Source organism: Silurus aristotelis (assembly GCF_946808225.1).
Source record: "Silurus aristotelis genome assembly, chromosome: 18".
Taxonomy (NCBI): Eukaryota; Metazoa; Chordata; class Actinopteri; order Siluriformes; family Siluridae; genus Silurus; species Silurus aristotelis.
Window position 1 is genome coordinate 20,937,274 of NC_139591.1, and position 20,165 is coordinate 20,957,438.

Consider the following 20,165-nt stretch of genomic DNA (forward strand, 5'->3'; position numbering starts at 1 on the left):
CCTAGCTGCACTCAATAAGCAGCCACTATAAGGTTTGGAAATGTCTAAATTAAAGAGTTAAACGCAAAAGCTACATAAGTACACTTTTATAAGCTTAATTTGTTCTATATAGTTAAGCTATGATTAATCAACAAATGTATCTACCGATTAATCAATTATCAAAATAATCTTTAGTTGCAGTTAAAATGGAAATAAAGCCTAATTTAACTTAAGTTGTAACTTATTTACACACATTTTCAAAGAACATTAGACAGTAATAAAAAATAGTCAGTCAAATTTCCGCCCCAAAACAAAAAACTTTATTTTTTCACCCCCAATCTCATTTTTTGACAAGATTAAATGTTTCAATATTTACACAAATAGTTTTCTTTGGTACCTTAAAAAAAAAAAAAACGAACAATATTAAGCCATCTATAGCAAATCTAAAGATTAGCTAAATGGCCACTCGCAGAGAATATAGCAGTAACTGCAGGGCTGTTAACAGGTGAAGTGGAGGCACTAATAAAAATTAAATAACAAAAGAATGTATTTCAGATGGTGCTCAATGCTTCATTAGAATGCCTACATGCCTCTGCCTACAAAAACACACACCAAAATAAAAGTGGCGTCTATTCGTTGACTCAAAACTCATTTTGCATAAATATTCACGACTAGAACTGTCGATAAGCCAGTGTGTTTCATTCTAATTTAATTTAAGTAACATTTGAGTCTTTGTGAGATGTGTTGAGAAAATCTGAATATTACTATACAGACAGTCAATCAGAGCAAGCCTGGAGGAAATGAAATAAATAGAACTGGTTAATGATGAAAGAAAATAACCAAAAAAAACATCTCATAGAAGATCTAACCTTCTGCTAAATACCCCCCAGGGTAAATTGTGTAAATTTGACCGATTCGATATCGCTGTACTCAACACCTCATTCGAAAAAATAAACAAAAGCTAGCCTTAGATCTACTGGTCCTTCATTCAAAAACCATAGTAGAATATATAAATGTGACCTCTTGCTGCCTTATTTTTAATTAAATATCTGCTCCAAAAACCCTAATGGAGCCTTATTTTTTTAATAAATAAAACAAAGTGTGTTCAAGTTTCTCTCCTTCACCTCAGGGTCCTTATGAAGGGCTGCTTCATATCAGACTGGTCATGAGAAAGACTTCTGGTAGCCTAGCTCCACTTAATCAGCATTCAACAAGAGGGCTGCATGGCAGCACAGCAAAAAGCACATAAGCACCATATGGAGACTGGAAACATTTAGAGGGCGTTGTGTTAATCCGAGTGCTGGAGACTCGGAGGGCATACTCAATGACACTGCTCTGTTTCTGCCACAGAGTTTATGTTCAATAAAAACAGCACTACATGGCCGTAACAAGGAAGGATTCATCAGGAATCTGATCGTGACCTGTTGTAGAATTCAATCCCCCTCTTTACGATCCCTCCCCCCCAAACAAAGTCAGCTCAGTTCAGATCATCATTTCCATAAGATCTTCTGAGATGATTCAGCAATGTTCTGAATTGCCATTACCAAAAAAAAAACTGCAACAGATCAACAAAATGGTTGAGCGAGGCAATGTCAAAAATAAAAAAATTAGAATTTTATGAAAACAGTAGTGCTACGTTTAAACATCGATTTAAACATTTACAAAAGAAAAGAGTGCCACAGCCAATCAGTTTGTCTGCTGCTGCATGTAATAAACGGAGCCGATCTGTGTATGCCGCAAGGACGACATAATTTAGTGCAAGACGGATATTATATTAAGGCCATATTTTCCAGCACCATATGGTACTTCAAATGAAATGGGGAACAAAAAGGGATCAGTGCATTTATAAAATGATATACATGAGCATCAATTGGGGAAAACAAAATGACAGCTTGTCCCCTTGTGTGGGTTAAGTTGGAAGAGGGAGGGGAAAATTCTCATTTATATAATTTGTGTCTCAATAATCTGGAGGGGGGGGAATAAAAAAAAATTTCCAGTTCACAATATGAAACTTCTCAAAAGCTGCCCGATATTAGAGATTCACCGTACATCAAATATTAGCAAGGGAAGTGTCGGGCCAGGACGAGCACTTCCTACTAACAATCAATAGATCAGAAAATCCGAATTCCAAACATAGTGACCGCGTTAACGTCTAAATACTGCTTTAAGCAGAGTTCAGTGAGCCTCAAATGATGTGTATAAAATGTCAAAAGAAGGCTAATACTGCACTGCAATTGTTCATCCCCCCTCCCCCCCAAAATAAACTGAAAAAAAAAAAAAAAAAGGCAAATAATTATGTACATAATTACATAAAAAAATTATTAATTATTTACAAGAAGATATGTTTACATGGCAACGATTGGACTCTTTAGAAAATGGAAATAAAAATTGATTTTTTTTGCTCCCTTGGCATATGAACCCTGGTGCGTGCCCACACAGAGAACGAATGCATTTGAATGGTCAATGCATGGCGCAAGCTAAGAAACCCAAGCCCTAGTTAGATAAACAAAGCTATTCATCAAGCCCCATTGAAGGTGGATATGGGAGCTTTGAAGGTGGTGAAGTTGTGACAAACAGGAGAACGGCCACTTCTGTTTTCTTAGCTGTGAAAGTTAAAAGCTACACTACACCGGGAAGATGACATAAGTAAAAAGAGCCATGATGGCGGCGCTGATGAGGCAGGAGATGGGCACTGTCACAAACCAGGCCATGAAGATGTTGCGGAAAAGACGCCAATCGACGGCTTTACGAGAACGCATCCAACCCACGGCTACCACAGAACCCACCTAAAGGAGAGAGAAGATGAATGCTAATTAGACAAGATCCACCATTACAGTACAATTAAGCATTCCACCATTTCTTCAGTTTGATATCATCTAATCCAACATAGAAGATATGTAGCAAGTACCAAACCAAAAGTTTAAAAACGCCTACTTTATACAAATGAATGCTTGAAATAAGCCATGCCAAGAAAATAAAAATGTAAAAAGATTTATCTATAATCTTTATATATATATATATATATATATAAAAAGCAATATATGCATAATTGAAAAGAAACTTTCCCGTGGGCTCACCACCTGCAGGAGGGACCGTAAGGGACGGTGCTGTGAGGATTGGGCAGCAGTCGAAGGCGGGGGCCTGCTTAGACTGCTGCCCCCGCGACCCGAATTACGGATAAGCGGAAGAAAATGAATGAATGAATGAATGAATGAAAAGAAACTTTTTATAGAGCTAAACATTACATGAGCTTTTTATTTTTTATTTTTTACCACCTGGCCAATATCCAATCCATCTGGAATTGGTTTTGGAAAATAGTGTTTCCCCTGAACTGTAAATATTTACATATACATATGTTTATATATAAACTTAATATTTGAAATGAATGTGTTGTTTCCTTTTGTAAGTTTATTATTAAGCTCTAACAAAAGAGAATACATGGCTTTACTGCGGATTTCACACAAGCATTTTCATGCCTACAATACATACATCATAATTTCAGACATCTGACCTTGCTTTGAATTTTTTTTTGATCAATCCCAAAATTAGATAAGTTAATTTTTTGGTTACAATGATAATTTTATAAAAACCCTAAAAACACTGTCACTTGTTCTGAGATAATAAAAACAGAATGGATTAGGGACTTTATCCTCCATGTCAAATGACATAGCACACAAGTTCCCTGTTTATGTTACTCCATGTGACTGACTTATGACACTCTTTAGCAGTCCATTTGTATAAACCTGAATTAAATTAAGCACTGGAAGATAGTAAACTTCGTGTGTGTATGTGTAAAAAGCAAAAAAGTATTTACATATAACCTTCTTACTATTTATAAAAGAAATAAATTGTAAATAGTAATGAGGCATTATAAGAAAGAATTTTTCAGACAACACTACCACAAGATTGGCATGGAAAAACAAACTCCAGGTTTGCACCCTGTAGTTATCCTCCTACACTGCAGTCTGGACTCCTCCACCCCATTCAAATGGGTCTGTGCCATTGGCCTGCTTTGCATCAGCTCATGTTTGCATAGTGTGTGTGACTATGCGTGATTCCGTCATTTACCTTGCAGTGGGTGGTGGAGACGGGCAGACCGATGTTGGAGGCGACGACCACAGTGACTGCTGAAGCCAGCTCGATGCTGAACCCACTGTAAAGACAAAACTGAGTTTAGAACAATGTAATAAAAAGTGAAATTCCACATGTCACAAGGATACAAAAAGACAAAAATAATAAAATAATCGGAAATATTGGAGCATCAAAGTAAAAAAGCTTGAATGTAAAATCAAGTAAGAGAGGGAGGGGGAAGAAGAAGAAGAGAGAGAGAGAGAAAGAAAAAAAAAAAAAAAAAGCACATGTACAAATAATCAACAGTACAAACAAATGAGTGCACACACCTGGAGGGAGTGATGGGAGTGAGGTCTCGGCCCATTGTCTGGATGACTCTGCGGCCCCAGACCCACAGTCCGATGCAGATGCCCACTCCTCCATACAGCAGCAGCCATAGAGGAGTCGGAGCAGTGGTATTAACAGAGCCGCTCTGATAAACCAGCCACAGTGCCACCAATGGTCCAATAGCGTTACTGCATGAGGGCAAGATGAACAAAAGGACCATTTTTATTTTTTTTTTATATTTAAGCATGCGATCTTGTGGGATGGTTATCGTGCAAACATGTAGGTACAGTGGAACCTCGATACTCACAACATTGACGCTCTCGTTTGATGGTTCGTGACTTTTTATTTATAATCGGACTAAGCGTGGCTCAAAAGTTCAGGGAAACATTTCAAAACAGTTAACTAACAACTAATATTATGCAATTTATTAAATAAAAGGGTCATAGAACGTAACCCCTGTGAGTATCGAGGTTGTACTGTATTTGTTTACAGTCCTGATGAGGTTATGCAACAAGTACACGAACACTAATTTCCAGATCAAAACAAGAGCATAGGTAAGGACAAGATAAACTGAAAATTTGGAATTACAACATTGGATACATGAAATAATATTTGTTCGAAATCAAATAAATTTAATCAAATGATTAAATAATTTTATGTAGCCAATGTTGTAATTCCAAATCTCCAGTTTATCTTGCCCTATGCTCTTGTTATACTTAAGCAATTACATGATCATGAAGAAATGATTATTCGCAATAAAAAATAAAGAATCTGCTTTGCATTTAGTGTATTGGAACTAAGGTTTTCCCGTACCTGACATCATTTCCACCATGAGCAAAAGAGCCAAAGCAGGCAGTAAGAATCTGCAGGAATTGGAAGAGTATGGAAACTTCAGGTTTATCTGCATCGGTCTTTTCTTCCTCCAGCGAACTGCTGTTGCTTCCTCTATCCTCCTCTTTTATCTCAAGGGTCACTTCTGCATCTCCAGGGCCGTCTTCGGGGGCACCATTCTCAGCCACAGCATTGCAGTAGCTCGTGTAGCTGTCCATGCGGACCCTCTTGCGCTCTTGCACCTTGTCTCCTTCCTCTAAGGCACGGAAATCCGAGTCTCGGGGCTTGAACTCGCCATGGAGACCAATGATGGCCATGGTGTAGGAGGTGTAGCTGTTGTTGCGGCGGATGGGTCTGTCGCCTGTCTCGCCCATGCAGTCGCCTACTTTGGCAAGGTGCAGCTTGTGCAGCAGGTCCTTGTAGAGACCAGAGTCCTTGTGGACAGTGTGGTACTGACTGTAGCCGTTGCTGGGGGCGGTGGGGCCGTTGTTGAACTGAGCATGGACTGATTTGGAAGCTGATCAAAAGAAATGTATAATTATAATTAATATATTGATAATATGGATAAAATATCATTTTATTTTTGTCTCTTTGAAAGCACTATTTATTATACGATTGCTTGAGTGACTTGGGGATATCTTTAATTTCCGGTAGATGTCTGTGCAAAATTGCCTCTGCCTCAAAACTTACCGCTCCCATTGCTGATTTCACCCTCTTTTGGTTCGAAGTCATCAGAGTCTCCTATGTCAAAAGTGACTCTACGTTCTTCACAAGGAGGAGCACTGGGGGTCAGTGTGGATGTGGGCACCTCAGTACCATTCTTGAGGATGGGACAGTGTGCCTCCACCATTTCCCTCTTTTCCATTAGGGGACTTTCTGAAGGGCTAGAAGATTTGATCTCACCTGGAAAAACAGAGGACACAAAAAATATAATAAATTAAAAGGAGGGCAGAATGACAAACATTCCCGATTCTTCACACAAACACATAGGTAACAGCGTGATCTTTGCAAATATGCTTTACTGCAGCCAAGTTTCAAAACCGTGTTATGGGTGTGTAGGGAACGCAAGCAAACACTGGACGTCTGAAGACATCCTGCCAAAACCAATATGAAATGCATAGTATTTATGCAATTACATAACACCAACGACCCCGTGGGTCAAACTTACATTGTACATATGGTTTACATTTTCAGCTACATTGTTCCCTCTATTAATGTTAATTAGAATTTTTTTCTATGTTATATTGCATTATTAAGAATGATTTAAATGTAGGCATTTAAACTACACTGATTTTAAAACCCCTTGCTGCTCTTTTTGTCTCTAATCCTGTGCTAGAACGTTCTCGGGTCTGTCTGTCATGTTGTTTTAACCAATTATCAAGGTCCAACATCCTTGCGGCACGTGATCGACATGGTCAAATGTGCAATGGTACAAGGTTTCACATTTGCCTGCAGTAACCTCAACGCAGAGTCTGAACAGGGTTAGTGTCTAAGCAAAAACTATTTTAATCCACCAGGTAAAGTCCAATTACTGGATAACTGACCCAATGACCCAGTCTTACACAAGCAGCACAACAGAATTACAAAGCAACAACAGTGTTTAATACCCCAGGGCAAAGGCTCAGGGTTTTTTCAGAGCTGATGTGATTGAAAAGGATCTCTTAGCGGCTTGTCAGTCACATGACCACTTCCGAACAACCCGAGGCCACGTCAGTGCGGATCGTAAGCACTGAATAATTTACACCATCTAATGTGTTTAAGAATCATTATCGAGATTAATCATATAAAATACATGTAGCCTCATTTGCAGCCACGTGGCAATATTTTGGACAAAGATTGTGTGTATGGGAAGAACACAAGTTAATAAATAAATGAGTTCTGCAATTACAGATTTAAAAAGAAGGCTTGTTTATAGCCCACATTTCTAAATGCTGCTTGGCCACAATTATTTGCAGTCAAATTTCTTGTCATTCATTTAGGCACCATGTGGGCTGATATAATTAACACCTTGTATTTGAGTTTAAAGCGAACCACACCATCACATGATCCAACACAAACTAGAGAGACAAACTTTAAAAAAAAAAACTTTACTTACGCTCGATTTTTCTCTTGAGGTAGGGGCAAACAGCAAACCAGACGATGAGTCCAGTGAGGATGGCACATCCGATGGAGAGGACAAGGGTTCCCCACCAGGGCAGCGCATCAAATCCCAGCACTGCGGGGCCAGCGTAAATACGAGAGAGAGGGGGCCGAGAAGGGGACCAGGGGGAAATAGAAAGAGAGACGAAAGGTGGTTTTGAGACAAAAATGGCAGCATGTGCTACCGGAACAGATTTCTGAAAGGAATCATTCAAGGGTGAGACTGAATTACTTAATCCTGGCTGTTAATAATGTTAGCACTGGAGACACATGAGAAATAAAATAGTGTATTTAAGGCAGGAAAATTTGGATCCTGCTTTTTGGACTTCTTTGCTGTTATTAAAAATAAATCAGATGACGATTAAAACTAGAGTTAAAATGACGCCATAAACCACCTCGACGTCATCTGCAACCACGTGGCAAATGTGGCAGGTAGGTAACAAGTGCAAAGTCTGGCATGCGATACCAAAGAAATGGCAAAGCGTGAATAGCAGCAAAATGCCCCAGTGGCACAGGCCTGTTAATGATCTACACAAAAAGTATATTGCTAGAAAGACTTCAGGGTTGCAGATCACCTGCTGGATAGAAATTAGGATCAGAGGAAAAGCATACAATTGGTTCAGAAATTTTAAAGTCATACCCAAGGATAAAAATGCACCAGGATAGATTAATTAGATAGCAACTGGATTGACTTAAGTTTGCCTGCCATAAAAAAAATAAAATAATAATTAAAAAAAAATGTATAATTAAATAAAAATGTCCCTACTTGAGCCAAATCATTCTGGTGCCAAGACTGCAGAACGCGAATGTGATCAACATAGTGCTGGCACAAGACGTGGCCGTTAGACTAAACTTTGCTATGTGTGAAGTAAAAACACAAGTCAGCAAACCCGGTGGTGCTTTTTTTTTGTTTTTTTTCCCTGAAAGAAAAAAAAAGAAAAAAAAAAGAAAAAAAGGACAGGGAGGGGGGAGAGATGAATGCGTGTAGAAATGTTCTGGACGAGACCGGTTACAGCGAGCAGTGGCTCTCCGCCTCCTGCACTGACTCACGTGCTCCTGCAGCACACTGCTGTGACTTGCTCCACTTACACTAATAAAAGAAAGAACTGTGGGCGGTGTATTTTCTTTTTAAATGCTACTCTTTCACATGACCGAGTGCCTCATGGAAAAGGCTTAACAGGTGTGTGAGAACGATGGGAGGAGGTCCAGATAGTATCAGCTGAACAAAAACAAACATTATAATCCAAAAATTTGAGACTTAATATAAAAAAATATTTTTTGTTTGTGTTGGGGAAAAAAAAAAAAGGGAGGAAACGAGTGGCTAATCCTGTGTTTACTGTGGTTCAAGTTTAAAAATAATAAATTGGAAGGTATGCACGGTTCGTCACATGAGAATGATGCATTAAAAAAATAAGGGATGCTGCACCACAACCACGCCATGGGATAAAGCGGAGAGAAAACGACTGCAGCTCAACTTAAATACCACTTTCACAGACTATAAACCCCCAACTAAAACCACAGCTTCTGGTGTAAAAGAGCTCTTTTTCCCCTCAGACGGTGGCGTGCCAAACTTAATTGCCATGACTGTCTGATGACTGATTTATTTGGAAGAAAAGGGTCAGTTGCTTTACTTACAAGGTTTCAAACAGTCATTTATGTTTCAAGTCTATTTTAGATTCATAATTAGTTATAAACAGTTATACTGTGATTAATGCAGTTAAAACTGAAAAAAAAAAAAAAAAAAAAAAACATTTTACATGCAACATTTTCACATACAGATTTTTTCCTCATCATATAATTTGATTGAAGGGAATGCTCTACTCTACACAAACCTTGTAAAATCACAAGAGCCTCGTTCAGTTGTCACAGTGCCACAAATATAAAAATATCTTCAAACATCCTAAAGGAAGGACAATTTTCCCCTCCACTTTTTACAGCTCTCAATTTTAACCTTCTCAGACAAGGGACTCAAAACTGTATTGTGAAAGTGGTAGCTTCCTGCTGTTCAGTAGAATCTGAACACATTAAATGAGTCATTCCTCAAACTTAAGTTTCCTTAGATAAATTAGCACAATATATTATAAATATGCTATATTTGTGTGTTTGGTCTTCAGGTGTTTGCAAAATAACTTGGGTGTGTTTATCATGCACTGCGGTTTATAAGGCCTTGATAAATGCAACAATAAGAATGGCAGAGCTGCTTTACAAGTAAACTGTTGAGTAACATGTAACCTTGGTTGTCTCATGGCTAAAGCTCACGTGTAGCAATTGGGAAATAACATCATGCAGGTGACATGAATTAGGTTATTGCGTACCAAGACAAGATATTTTTCAACTCCTACTCTTAAACAACCAACTCAAAAACACGAGAATAGTGTTGGCTTTGCTTTATATTGCACTTTATAGAGTTATAAACTTACATATTGCTTGTGTAAAATACTAGAACTTAATGATTTTATTGCTGCCTAACCTGTAAGCTAGAGCATGGCCACCAGATTAGGTTTAGAGTGACACTAAAGTAACCATTCTGAACAAACATGAGGCCAGTCACCTCTTTTCAGTTTACTTTACAAATCACAGGTCACACTGTTACACCCTGACTGGGCAGTATGAGAGGTAAGAGTTTGAAAGATTGAAAGCATGTAAAATTTTTAGTAGGCTAGTGTACTCGCTAATGGCAAGTGAAATCAGAGAGGACTCTCCTCTGTGTGATGTAAATGAGAAGATGCAAACTGGTTTCTTCAGCCTGTGAGCAAGCCGCCTTAACATATTCATGCGAAGCACAAACCCAGCAAGCTGACTTGTGCCATGTGAGGCTTCTGGACTCTATTCATTTCACCCTTAAAATGATCATTTATGCTTTTACATAAAAGAAAATAATGGTGTGTGTGTGTGAACTTTCCAGGCAGAACTATTACTGCTGAATCTGGGCTTTGCTGGGATGAGGGAGTTATTTGTGTTGGTATTTCCATCAGTTTACCACTAGCAGCAGTGCCCAGCTCAGTGAGTGCTTTACAACAGTAAACAAATGAAACCTGAACTGGGCGGGATTTACAGAGAAATGAGACTTCATACCACAGCGAGGAAGAACGTTCTCTTTAATCCTGAACTGCCGTTTTATATAGGCTCTAACTAGACACCCTTTTTAAACAAACCAAGAGCAGTGAAATGACGACTCGCAGCATGCGGCACTACTCGTAATAAGCTGCTAAACTCCTACGTGTCTTTTTTGCGCAACCATGTTATTTGCATTAAGCTTCAAGAACATTCCTCACTCCAAAGACTGCAGGGCCTCGACACAATGCATTTGTGTGATAAAATGATGGCAGTGCTTTTCAAGTCCTAGCAAGTCGATGTACCAAGTTTTGTACCACTTCACAATAATAAGCACGTACATATTGTGCTCAACGTGTTGCATTAATAAATAAAAAAATTAAAAATTAAAAAATAAAAAAAAAACCTGTAGTGGTACATTTAGGCAGTTGCTAAATTACACCAATTCATGAATCCAGGTGATTGCTGCAGCAAGATTGGTTTAAAAACACAATGTTCCAGCCCTCTGGGTGAGAGAGCAATGACTACATGTTTGAGAAGGGTACAGACGAACTCAAGTAAACTAACTGTGCCTAGAGGGCATTTGCTCATGAAGACTGGTCTACTGCTCCTGAAGCTGATCCAGAAGCAGATGACACGAAGTCAGCAAAGTGAGTCCAAAACTCTGGCGCTAATCCTCGCATTAATCTGGTTCCTGGATAGGAGACTAAACCGGAGCAGAAGTGTTTGTTGAACTGCACAGGAGTGAGAGGTGGGGAATGACTATTATTAAAATATGAGCAGGTCTCCCATCTCTGTCTAGTTCAAATGTCATTAAATTGGTGCTTTTTTTTTTTAAATCTAAACTTAAACAATCATTTCTGGTGGATCAAATAAGAGCAGTCAAAATGTCTATGATACAAGACACTGACCATTAGCAAACAAAGAAATCCAGCCCTTTTTGCAACTTTAAAGCTGTTTGTTCAGTCTTCTCACCGTTAGGTACATCACATGCAATGCGACATGCATTAGAAAGATTTTGCATTGTCATGCTTCTTCCTTTTATAGATATTGAGCCGAATGTCTTATTGATCCACTCAGATAGCAGCCAGCTTCAACTACCTCAGAAAAAAAAGAATTCTAAACTAAAAAAAAAAAAAAAATTAAAATTATGCTAGCGCTACCTCCTTTCTCAGGTTGACTGTTTTAAATCAGTTTGTGTGTAGGTGGGCCTGGTGGTGTAGGTGCATATGATGCACCTTCCAGTGCCTAATAAGAGTGCATACATGCCACACACTCCTATCTGTGTATCCTGTCATACTCTGGCCTGAAGCCTTCATATACGGCCCAGGCCAGCTGACTCCTTGCATTGTTGATCCCTGTAGGTAGAAGAAAACAAAAAGGAGCAAAAAACGCTCATTTAATGAGGTTCCCAAATGTTATGTATTAAAAAGTATGCACAGCAAAGAAAAAAAAAAAAAGGGAAAAAAAAAGAAAAAGGAGGCTACTCTGATGAAGATTCAGTTTGATGGACGGCAAGTGTACTCCATTGATTTTATTTCTTTCCTCCGTGTTCAAAAAGGACAGAAAGCCTGATACAGAGGTCAAAGTTACAAAAAAAAATAAAAATAAAATAATGCAGCACGGTCATTTCCATCTGGCTTCCTCTGGTTAGTAATCTTAATGACGTTCACAAATAGTGTTGCATCAGTCTGTTAGGCCTCGAGTTAAGGGGAAAGGCTTACCCATAAAGAGAAATGGATGTGACAGGGGAACAATACTCACTCGGTGCGCCTGTATACATGATGGAGAACATGTTGATTCCCAGAGTGACAGCATAGAAGACAGGCAATGCCCTGAGTCCATTGGGAACCGGGTCTTTCTACAAACATGAAGGCAAAGGAAAGGAAAAAATTTTGACACCTCAACAATAATAAAAAGTGCAGCCAATATCAGAGTGGCTCTCCCCTCATTAGTATATGTACAAAAAGAAAGACATTAGGTTTTCATGAAGTCTGTCTGATCTTCAATGTCCTCATTGTGGCACCTCTGCCATTATGCTAATTCAACCTTTAGCGCAACTCATGGTGTGCGAGCAGGGTGAGATTTCCTGTTCTTACCTTCTGCAAGATAAATACGCGGACAAAGTAGAAGAGAACTGCAGACATAAAGCCAGAGAGGAGAGGAGAGAGGAACCAAGATGCAACTGTAAGAGAGACAGGGAGGAAGGGGAAAAAAAAAGGAACATGAATATAGGGCAGAACAGAATCAATAGTCCTATTAAAAATTAATAGTCTTAAAAATAAATAAATAAATAAATTAAAAAAATAATAATAATTCCATCTCAACCCTGAACGCTAGTGATTTCATAGACATTTAAGGACAAATTACCCAGTAAATATTTCTAATCCTTTAACATTCATCCTTTACAAATTATTTCTGTCTATAAAAGGAGCAGGTTAGAAAATAATCTGTGGTAAGTGTTCACATGGAGCATAAATACTACAAAACTGAACGTTACCAACTTTTGGGAGTAAGGTAAATAAATAAGCAGCATAAATACTTTATTGATGGTCTTTAAACCAGACCATACGACTTAATTGAATGCGAATTACTACTGTTTCGTTTTTCTGCAATCAACTCACTGACACACTGTACATCAAGCCTTACATTTTTTTTACCTAATCCTTTTTATATAAACTCTTTAGATTTAATAGATCTAGGACTTACCGATTCGCAGAAGCTCAATCCACCGAACTCCCTGTAGACCTTTTGCCACTAGTGAAAAGCCGATGGTGGCTCCCACAATGCAATGTGTACCAGAAATGGGCAGCTTGAGGAAAGAAGCCAGCAGTTGCCACACAGCAGAGCCTGGAGATTTCAAGAAGGAAAAAAAATATTAAAATCTTCACTGGTAATAATATTTACGTTAAAATGTATCAATCCATTACAGGCAGGTCACTTACCAAACATCGCGCTGACTGAGCCGGCCATGAGAACGTGCTCAGAGCCGTTGTACATGTTCACATCGATGATCCCTTTGCGTATCGTCTCGCTCACTTTGGCTCCCAACAGCACAGATCCCAGGGTTTCGAAAATGGTAGCAAGAATGCACGCGACTTTCAGGGTGACCACGCCAGAGCCCACAGCAGTGCCAAAAGAGTTGGCAACGTCATTAGCTCCCACAGAAAAGGCTAGGATGAAGGCTATGATGAAACCGACAATCAGGAGCCACATGTAGTCGGTCAGCGGGCCCTGAGCGACTTGGGCAATGGAGGTCATCAGTATTACTGAAGCTAAAGTTGTCGACACCATTTTGTGCAAAAGCGTTTTGATTCTTTTCTTTCAAGTTTTAAATGGAGTCACAATATTTTAGGGTTTCAAAAAAGCTAATAAAATAAGCCCTTGATTTAAGCAGCACGCTAGAATTGTTTAAATAACTGAGGTACTAGTGTTGAAAGTTTTTTTTCTGAAATTCCCCTAACCTACCTACCTTCACCCTCTGCTAAAACAGCAATTTAGAGCAAATCCAGACACTACTGAGTGAATCTGCAATGCTGTAAGATGTAAACTGGTGTGTAATGCGGAGGGAGAGGGTGGAGTGAGGGGGCTATTGCTATCCTCTGAATATACTAGTGCTGCTAAAATGTGTTTTAGTTTGGCCTATTGGGCTAAATGAACGGACATCCATTGTGCAACAGAGAAGATGGATGAATGGAAGCTCATTCCTGAAAAGAAAAAAAAAAAAAAAAAAAAAAGAACAAAGAGGAAAGATTTCTAAGTTTATTGTTTACAGATTAACAATATACAGTGTTTACTAATGCTACAGTCTGATTGATGCATCAGCGATGCATAGTTCAAAAACATGAGTTGTTCACATGAACACAGCAATCATATCAGAAACATCTTACTATGCTTTTAATCTGGACCTGAAAGTATTCGAAAAATGATAAACAGCAGAGGACATTTTTACAATTCTTCAGAGCACTGTATTACTTCCTTCTTTACTACAGATCCTAAGCGCTACACAATAAATTGTTACTTGTATGCCACAACACGATGTTACCATGGAAACGGACATGCGCTTCAGTGTGGTAACATTCCTGAGCCTTCACGTTTCAGTGATTAAGTGTGCAGTATTACTGCAATGCCACCACAGTTTACAGAAAGGATCTCACAACCTTCCAAGTGCCCCATGTGAGAGTGGGCTGCTTAGATACACAGTAACAGGGGTTGTTATGCAGCATGTACTGCAGATAAAGTGTGTCCTGTTTGACATCACTATGCTCAGCTCTCTTCTCAAGCAAAACATTTTGAAGGACAGATTTGTGTCATGGGAAGTAGTAGCTCAGTCGTTAAGATGGACTTCCTATAAGAAGGTTGCGAGTTCAAATCTCAACACCACAGAATGGGCGTTTTTGGGCCCTTAAGCAAGACCCTCAAAGCTCAAATGCTCAGTTGTATAAACGAACATCAATACTGTAAATATAACACTTGGTACTTGTTTTGAATCACACCACCTGTCGCACTACAAATATAACTATGGGGCGGAAAAGAAAAATAGACACTAACCAGATTCGAAACCTTTTATATATGATTTTAAAGCAAGCATCAACATAACAGCAGAAAATATGGCTGCTGACTGGCCTGTTTTAATGTGAAAATGTCTAGCTTTGTTAAAAGTAGATAAAAAAAAAAAACACTAGCATTGTATATTGTATTCAATTTATTAAGCGTGGCCCTGACTTATCACTGGGTTAGCTAATAATTTAGCAGTTTGTTACTACATACAGTTATGTCATACTGTAAGAAACATACGAACTGTTATGTCGGCATCAGCGACCCATTTATGGACATGGCTATTTTTTGGGGTGCTACTAATCCAAAAGGTCACGTATTCAAAGCCCCACCAAGACGTGACCAGTCAAAAAAAAAAAACAAAAAAAAACAAATGGCAGCTCAGATTTCAAGCTGTGTGTTGCTGAGCTCTGCAAAAATATTCAATCTCTAGAAATAACTTGTAAAAAGAAACGAATGTACAGGGATTATGTGAGTTCATTGAAAACTATTACACAAGGTATATAGAATACAAGGGGTTAAATGTGATCGTAACCGTTTAACTACTACGTAGTATTTCCTACACCCTTCAACAATAAACCATTTCATTCTTGACTCGCACTTGGGCAACTGCTAGGTGGAGATTTTAAAAACTACTTTTGCCTGAATCCAGCCATAACAAGACACTGCATAGACTAAGCAAGGACTTAGACACATGGCAAACATGCGTCATGAACACACCAGACCCAAAGCAAAGTCTCTGGTTTGGCCTGGAACGTGCAGGTAACATCAGTGTAGGTGGCGATCAAACAGAGAGGCACCATATGCCGAGAGGGAAAAGAGGTTTTTCCACAACACGCTGACTTCACCATGCACAGCCCAATATTTATGTCTGGTATCGAATAAGACCTTTATCCTAACTAAAAAAATAATAATAATTGGACACCAACAGATCAAAATTACATCTCATTTTTAAAGTAACATACTTGAAATACTCATGTGAGCACATTCTAGTTAGTTTGGTGCCTACTATGATCACATTTATCGATCATCTTGACCCTGGAGAAACCTGGTGGGTTTGTTGATTAAGCAGAAGTTTGACCAAAATCCTGTTTGTAATATTTAACTGTATGACTTTGTTGATTTTTTGGAGGAACCACAAGCTGGTCTAGACTTGTATTCATCCCAAGATACACGCTTGCACTTGTAAGACCAGACGTTTTTACCACCACCGGTCTTTTCAAAGCGAAGGTACGAAAGGGATTACATTATTGCAGACATGCAGGGTGGAGGTGCTCCCATGGCTAGATGTATTCCTCAATGACAAAAGCTCAATATTTGGCCAATAGCCACGTCCTTCTGTTCACTTCCTGTTCCTGCAAGCTGGTCGGTTAATTCAGACGTCGACGACGTCGTCCCTTCCCCTTTATATTTATCTCGGCTTTAACACGTGTAAAGGAGAACAACCACGCTTATTTTGGCACTTACACAGATCACGAAAGCGGGTAACAGCCTACATGAAAGCGTTTGGAAGCTAAATAATCCAGATCAGCCGTTTACTACGAAGCTAACCACGACTAATTCACGGAGCACGAGACCGGCTCAAGGATAATCCCAGTCTATAATAATAGCTAGTCTGGCTCCTAAATGGCTCTTATTTCATTTCCTATATAGTGCAAAAAACAATTAAAGGCTCATAACGACATCGGTTTGGTGCAGTGTCCCATTTCTTCATTTCAAAACCTACTATGAATTAGTGATGGGGATTCCAGCCCTTTCTATGGAATCGAATCAATTGATACATCGCCAGAACACGAATCGACTCTACAATTAGAAAGACTTCGACGCGCTCCACAGTTGCTTTCCTGGTTATTGAAAAGAGCACACATTTTGTATGAAGTGACATTCGTGCATGTATATCGTATCCATTGGATAAACTCATGGTGTCCACACTAAGATGAGTCGACTCAAAGAGCATAGGAGTCGACTCGTGCGCGAGAATACATTGAAACAATGAATTAGTCAATCTAAAGGTTATATTACCTCACATTATTTGACGTACTCCATAAAAACCCGACAGTACTGTAGGAAATAAAAATGTTAAGCGTTTACGCGTATTATTTCATCTTTTGGTGCGTGTTATTTCGCAAGACCAGACCGGCATTCACTTTTATTACACGTGCGACACTGACAAGCGCGGAAAAAGAACCGCGGAAACAAACGGACGGCCATTTAAAAAAATACACAGTCACATTGAATTACGAAATAACACCACATGATATTAAATAATATTAATATGCCCCTTTATACTATGTAAAAAAATCATTTAAGACAACACGTTCAAGTCCCGTTCATGGCTGTAGGCGCGGTTAGCTAGCACCGACTAGCCTAGCCCGCGCCAAGACCAACCCAGAAAAATGTCATTTTTCGTCACAAACTCAAATTTCTAAAATACCATTTAATAGGCAAATAGACAAAATACGTATCATAACAATGGACAAAAAGGTATCTTACCACGCTAAAAGACAGATGATATCTCAGCTTCTCTTCTTCTCCTTTTTTTCCCCCGCGCCCGCCTAACGCTTAGGTACCCGCGCTATGTAGTTCAAAATTAAATAGATATAAATGTCAAAATTAGACTCGAAATGAACCCGCTCGGCACCTACAGCAAACTAAAAAACAACAACACGGAATCTAATACGGTGTCCCTAAATTATTCTTAAACTGCTCAAAACCGCCTAAAACCCGAACTCCAGCTTCTGAGGAAATCCCGCTCAGCTGCGCTCTTATATGGTCTCACCGCTCCACGCGCTCGCCAAAGCCGGAAGTCTCGCGTTTTTTCCCTCTCACTCGCTGTCACGCTGACGCCTGGAATCCCCGCCCACAATTCCTTTTTTGGAGACGTGTGTAAAAAAAAAAAAAAAAAAAAAAAAAAAAAAAAAAAAAAGAACAGAAAAGAAAAGAAAAGAAAAGAACAGAAAAGAAAAGAAATGAAATGAAAAAAAAAAACCCGCACCGCGCTGGACTAGACTGGTTTGAGGCGAGCAAATGTCCCAATTTCACTGTGTGGCTTTCAGTATATCTGTATCTGAATTACTTTGTCTTTTACTGCACTTTTACCTCCATAATGTCTTTGTGTTATTTTACAAAATGATCTATCTATATATCTGTCTGTCTGTCTGCCTGCCTGCCTGCCTGCCTGTCTGTCTGTCTTTCAAACCTGTCATGACGTGTAATTCTTGTACATTTTTCCCAGATCTTTTTGAATAGTTGTATTTATTAAATCGTTTAACATAGGGTGCACATGCTTCCATTAAACCACTCAGAAATACTGAGTACTGTTAAACTTTAAACCAAGTCAAGGGACAGTTGATCTTTTCTGTTCTTTCCTGTTTTTTTTTTTTTCTGTACCGGACGTTTTCCCTGCCACTCAGCCTTTCCATCCGGACATATTTTCTTCTTACATCAGCTGTAACACTAAGGCTGGTTCACTATAAACCTATTAAAAAAAGGAAACACCTCTCAGAACACCTCGGTTTATCTGAAATTCATGGTTAAACTATAAACCGAGTTATAGGACGGTTGATTTGTGCTGGACACAGTCAAATTCCGGATCCCGTCAGCCAAAAGACACCAGACTTTGTCCCTCCCTTTTGGCCTTCCTATCAGCGCACATGCTCTACCCACATCGACTGGTCTGCTAAAACCTTGCCATCAGTTTCTCTATGCTTAAGCAAAAATAGCCCCAGACAGTACACATTAGTAGCTCTGAATAGCTTCAGACTACACAGTAGAACATTTACCTGACACTCTCAGTAAACACTTTCGCTTAGTTACAAACATTATCTCACAAGAATGCATTTTTCTATATTGTCTGTCACAATATCTGTCTCAAACTCATTACTGAAACCTGGAATTACAGGATGTATCCATTGTTTTTTGGGGCACAAAAGGAAACCACTGTTTGTAAACATGTTTTTTCAGTGGGTATGATGGTAAGACTGTTTACTATTACTGTGGTTTCTCTGTTTTCTCTCTAAGAAACACAACTGGGATGGACTAAATGGCAGAAAAATAGTATTTACTGGGAATGTTGCCTTTGCTCTAATACATTCTTGTTTCTGCCTAAACAAATATATTTAACACATTTAAAAATCATGTGTTATGGCTGTAAGCTTACATTTTTTATCAATTCAAAACATTTCAGAATGGAGAAATTTTTGCATTTCAGGGTTTCTCAGTAACAACTATATATAATTTTTTTTATTTTGTGTTATGACTGCATGAGTGACTGGTGAAAGAACAGCTGTTAGCTGCTATGACAAAAGTGATAACAGGAATGGTTCATGTTAATTGTCAGGATAATTTAATGAGAAATTATGGCACTGTCCTTCAAATAAATATAAGAATTGTAATATCTGCTTTAAGAGCATGTTCCTTTCCAGTTATTAAAAGTTGTACACTTAACTTTGAGTTGTTGATTATTTTTCTATAACAGCATGTCCCATTATGATTTGTTTCATACTTACAGTAGCTTTGACCACAGTAAGTTGGGGAAAAATGGTTAAATTATGTTTTTTTCCCCCTCCACATTATATACAGTGGGGAAAAAAGTATTTAGTCAGCCACCAATTGTGCAAGTTCTCCCACTTAAAAAGATGCGAGAGGCCTGTCATTTTCGTATTTCTAAATACTTATTTTCCACCATAATTTGCAAATAAATTCTTTAAAAATCAGACAATGTGATTTTCTGGATTTTTTTTTTCTCATTTTGTCTCTCATAGTTGAAGTGTACCTAATATGAAAATTACAGGCCTCTCATCTTTTTAAGTGGGAGAACTTGCACAATTGGTGGCTGACTAAATACTTTTTTGCCCCACTGTATATCAAGCTGTCTTTTTTAACTACATTGCTAACTACGGTAGGAATTTTTAACAAAATCCTTTTGTATAATAACCACAATATTATGGTAGTATTATAGTTCAGAGTTTAATAACTATGATTATCATAAGTACCACAGTTAATCCATTGTAAACTGTAGTGTGTATCTTATAAAAAATATATACAAAATATCTAGTTTACTCTAAATGATTGTTTATGGTAGCTAGGGACTTAAAGTGGGATTTTAGATATGGGTGAGATCCTACTGCTTTCACGGGAACTAACAATGATGAATCAGGAAAGTTCTCTGTATGTGTTATTATTGTGGATCTGAAAATATTTTCTTG

The 20,165-nt window shown here is 38.6% G+C and overlaps 1 protein-coding gene and 1 long non-coding RNA gene across 2 annotated transcripts; one reads left to right on the forward strand and one right to left on the reverse strand.

Moving 5' to 3' along the window:
* Positions 1–276: 276 nt before the first annotated feature.
* On the reverse strand, positions 277–17,762 carry slc20a1b (solute carrier family 20 member 1b). The gene is made up of 11 exons (XM_083568764.1): positions 17,452–17,762; positions 13,347–14,108; positions 13,111–13,251; positions 12,501–12,586; positions 12,166–12,262; positions 7,304–7,423; positions 5,899–6,111; positions 5,191–5,725; positions 4,380–4,565; positions 4,048–4,132; positions 277–2,765 (listed from the first exon to the last, which is right to left on the reverse strand). Exons 2-11 carry the CDS (start codon positions 13,693–13,695, stop codon positions 2,604–2,606), a joined length of 1,974 nt encoding a protein of 657 aa, XP_083424890.1. The 5' UTR covers positions 13,696–14,108; positions 17,452–17,762; the 3' UTR covers positions 277–2,603.
* On the forward strand, positions 7,430–8,795 carry LOC310741247. Its single transcript, XR_014537903.1, has 2 exons — positions 7,430–7,853; positions 7,899–8,795. It is a non-coding gene; the product is annotated as an uncharacterized lncRNA (long non-coding RNA).
* Positions 17,763–20,165: the final 2,403 nt, after the last annotated feature.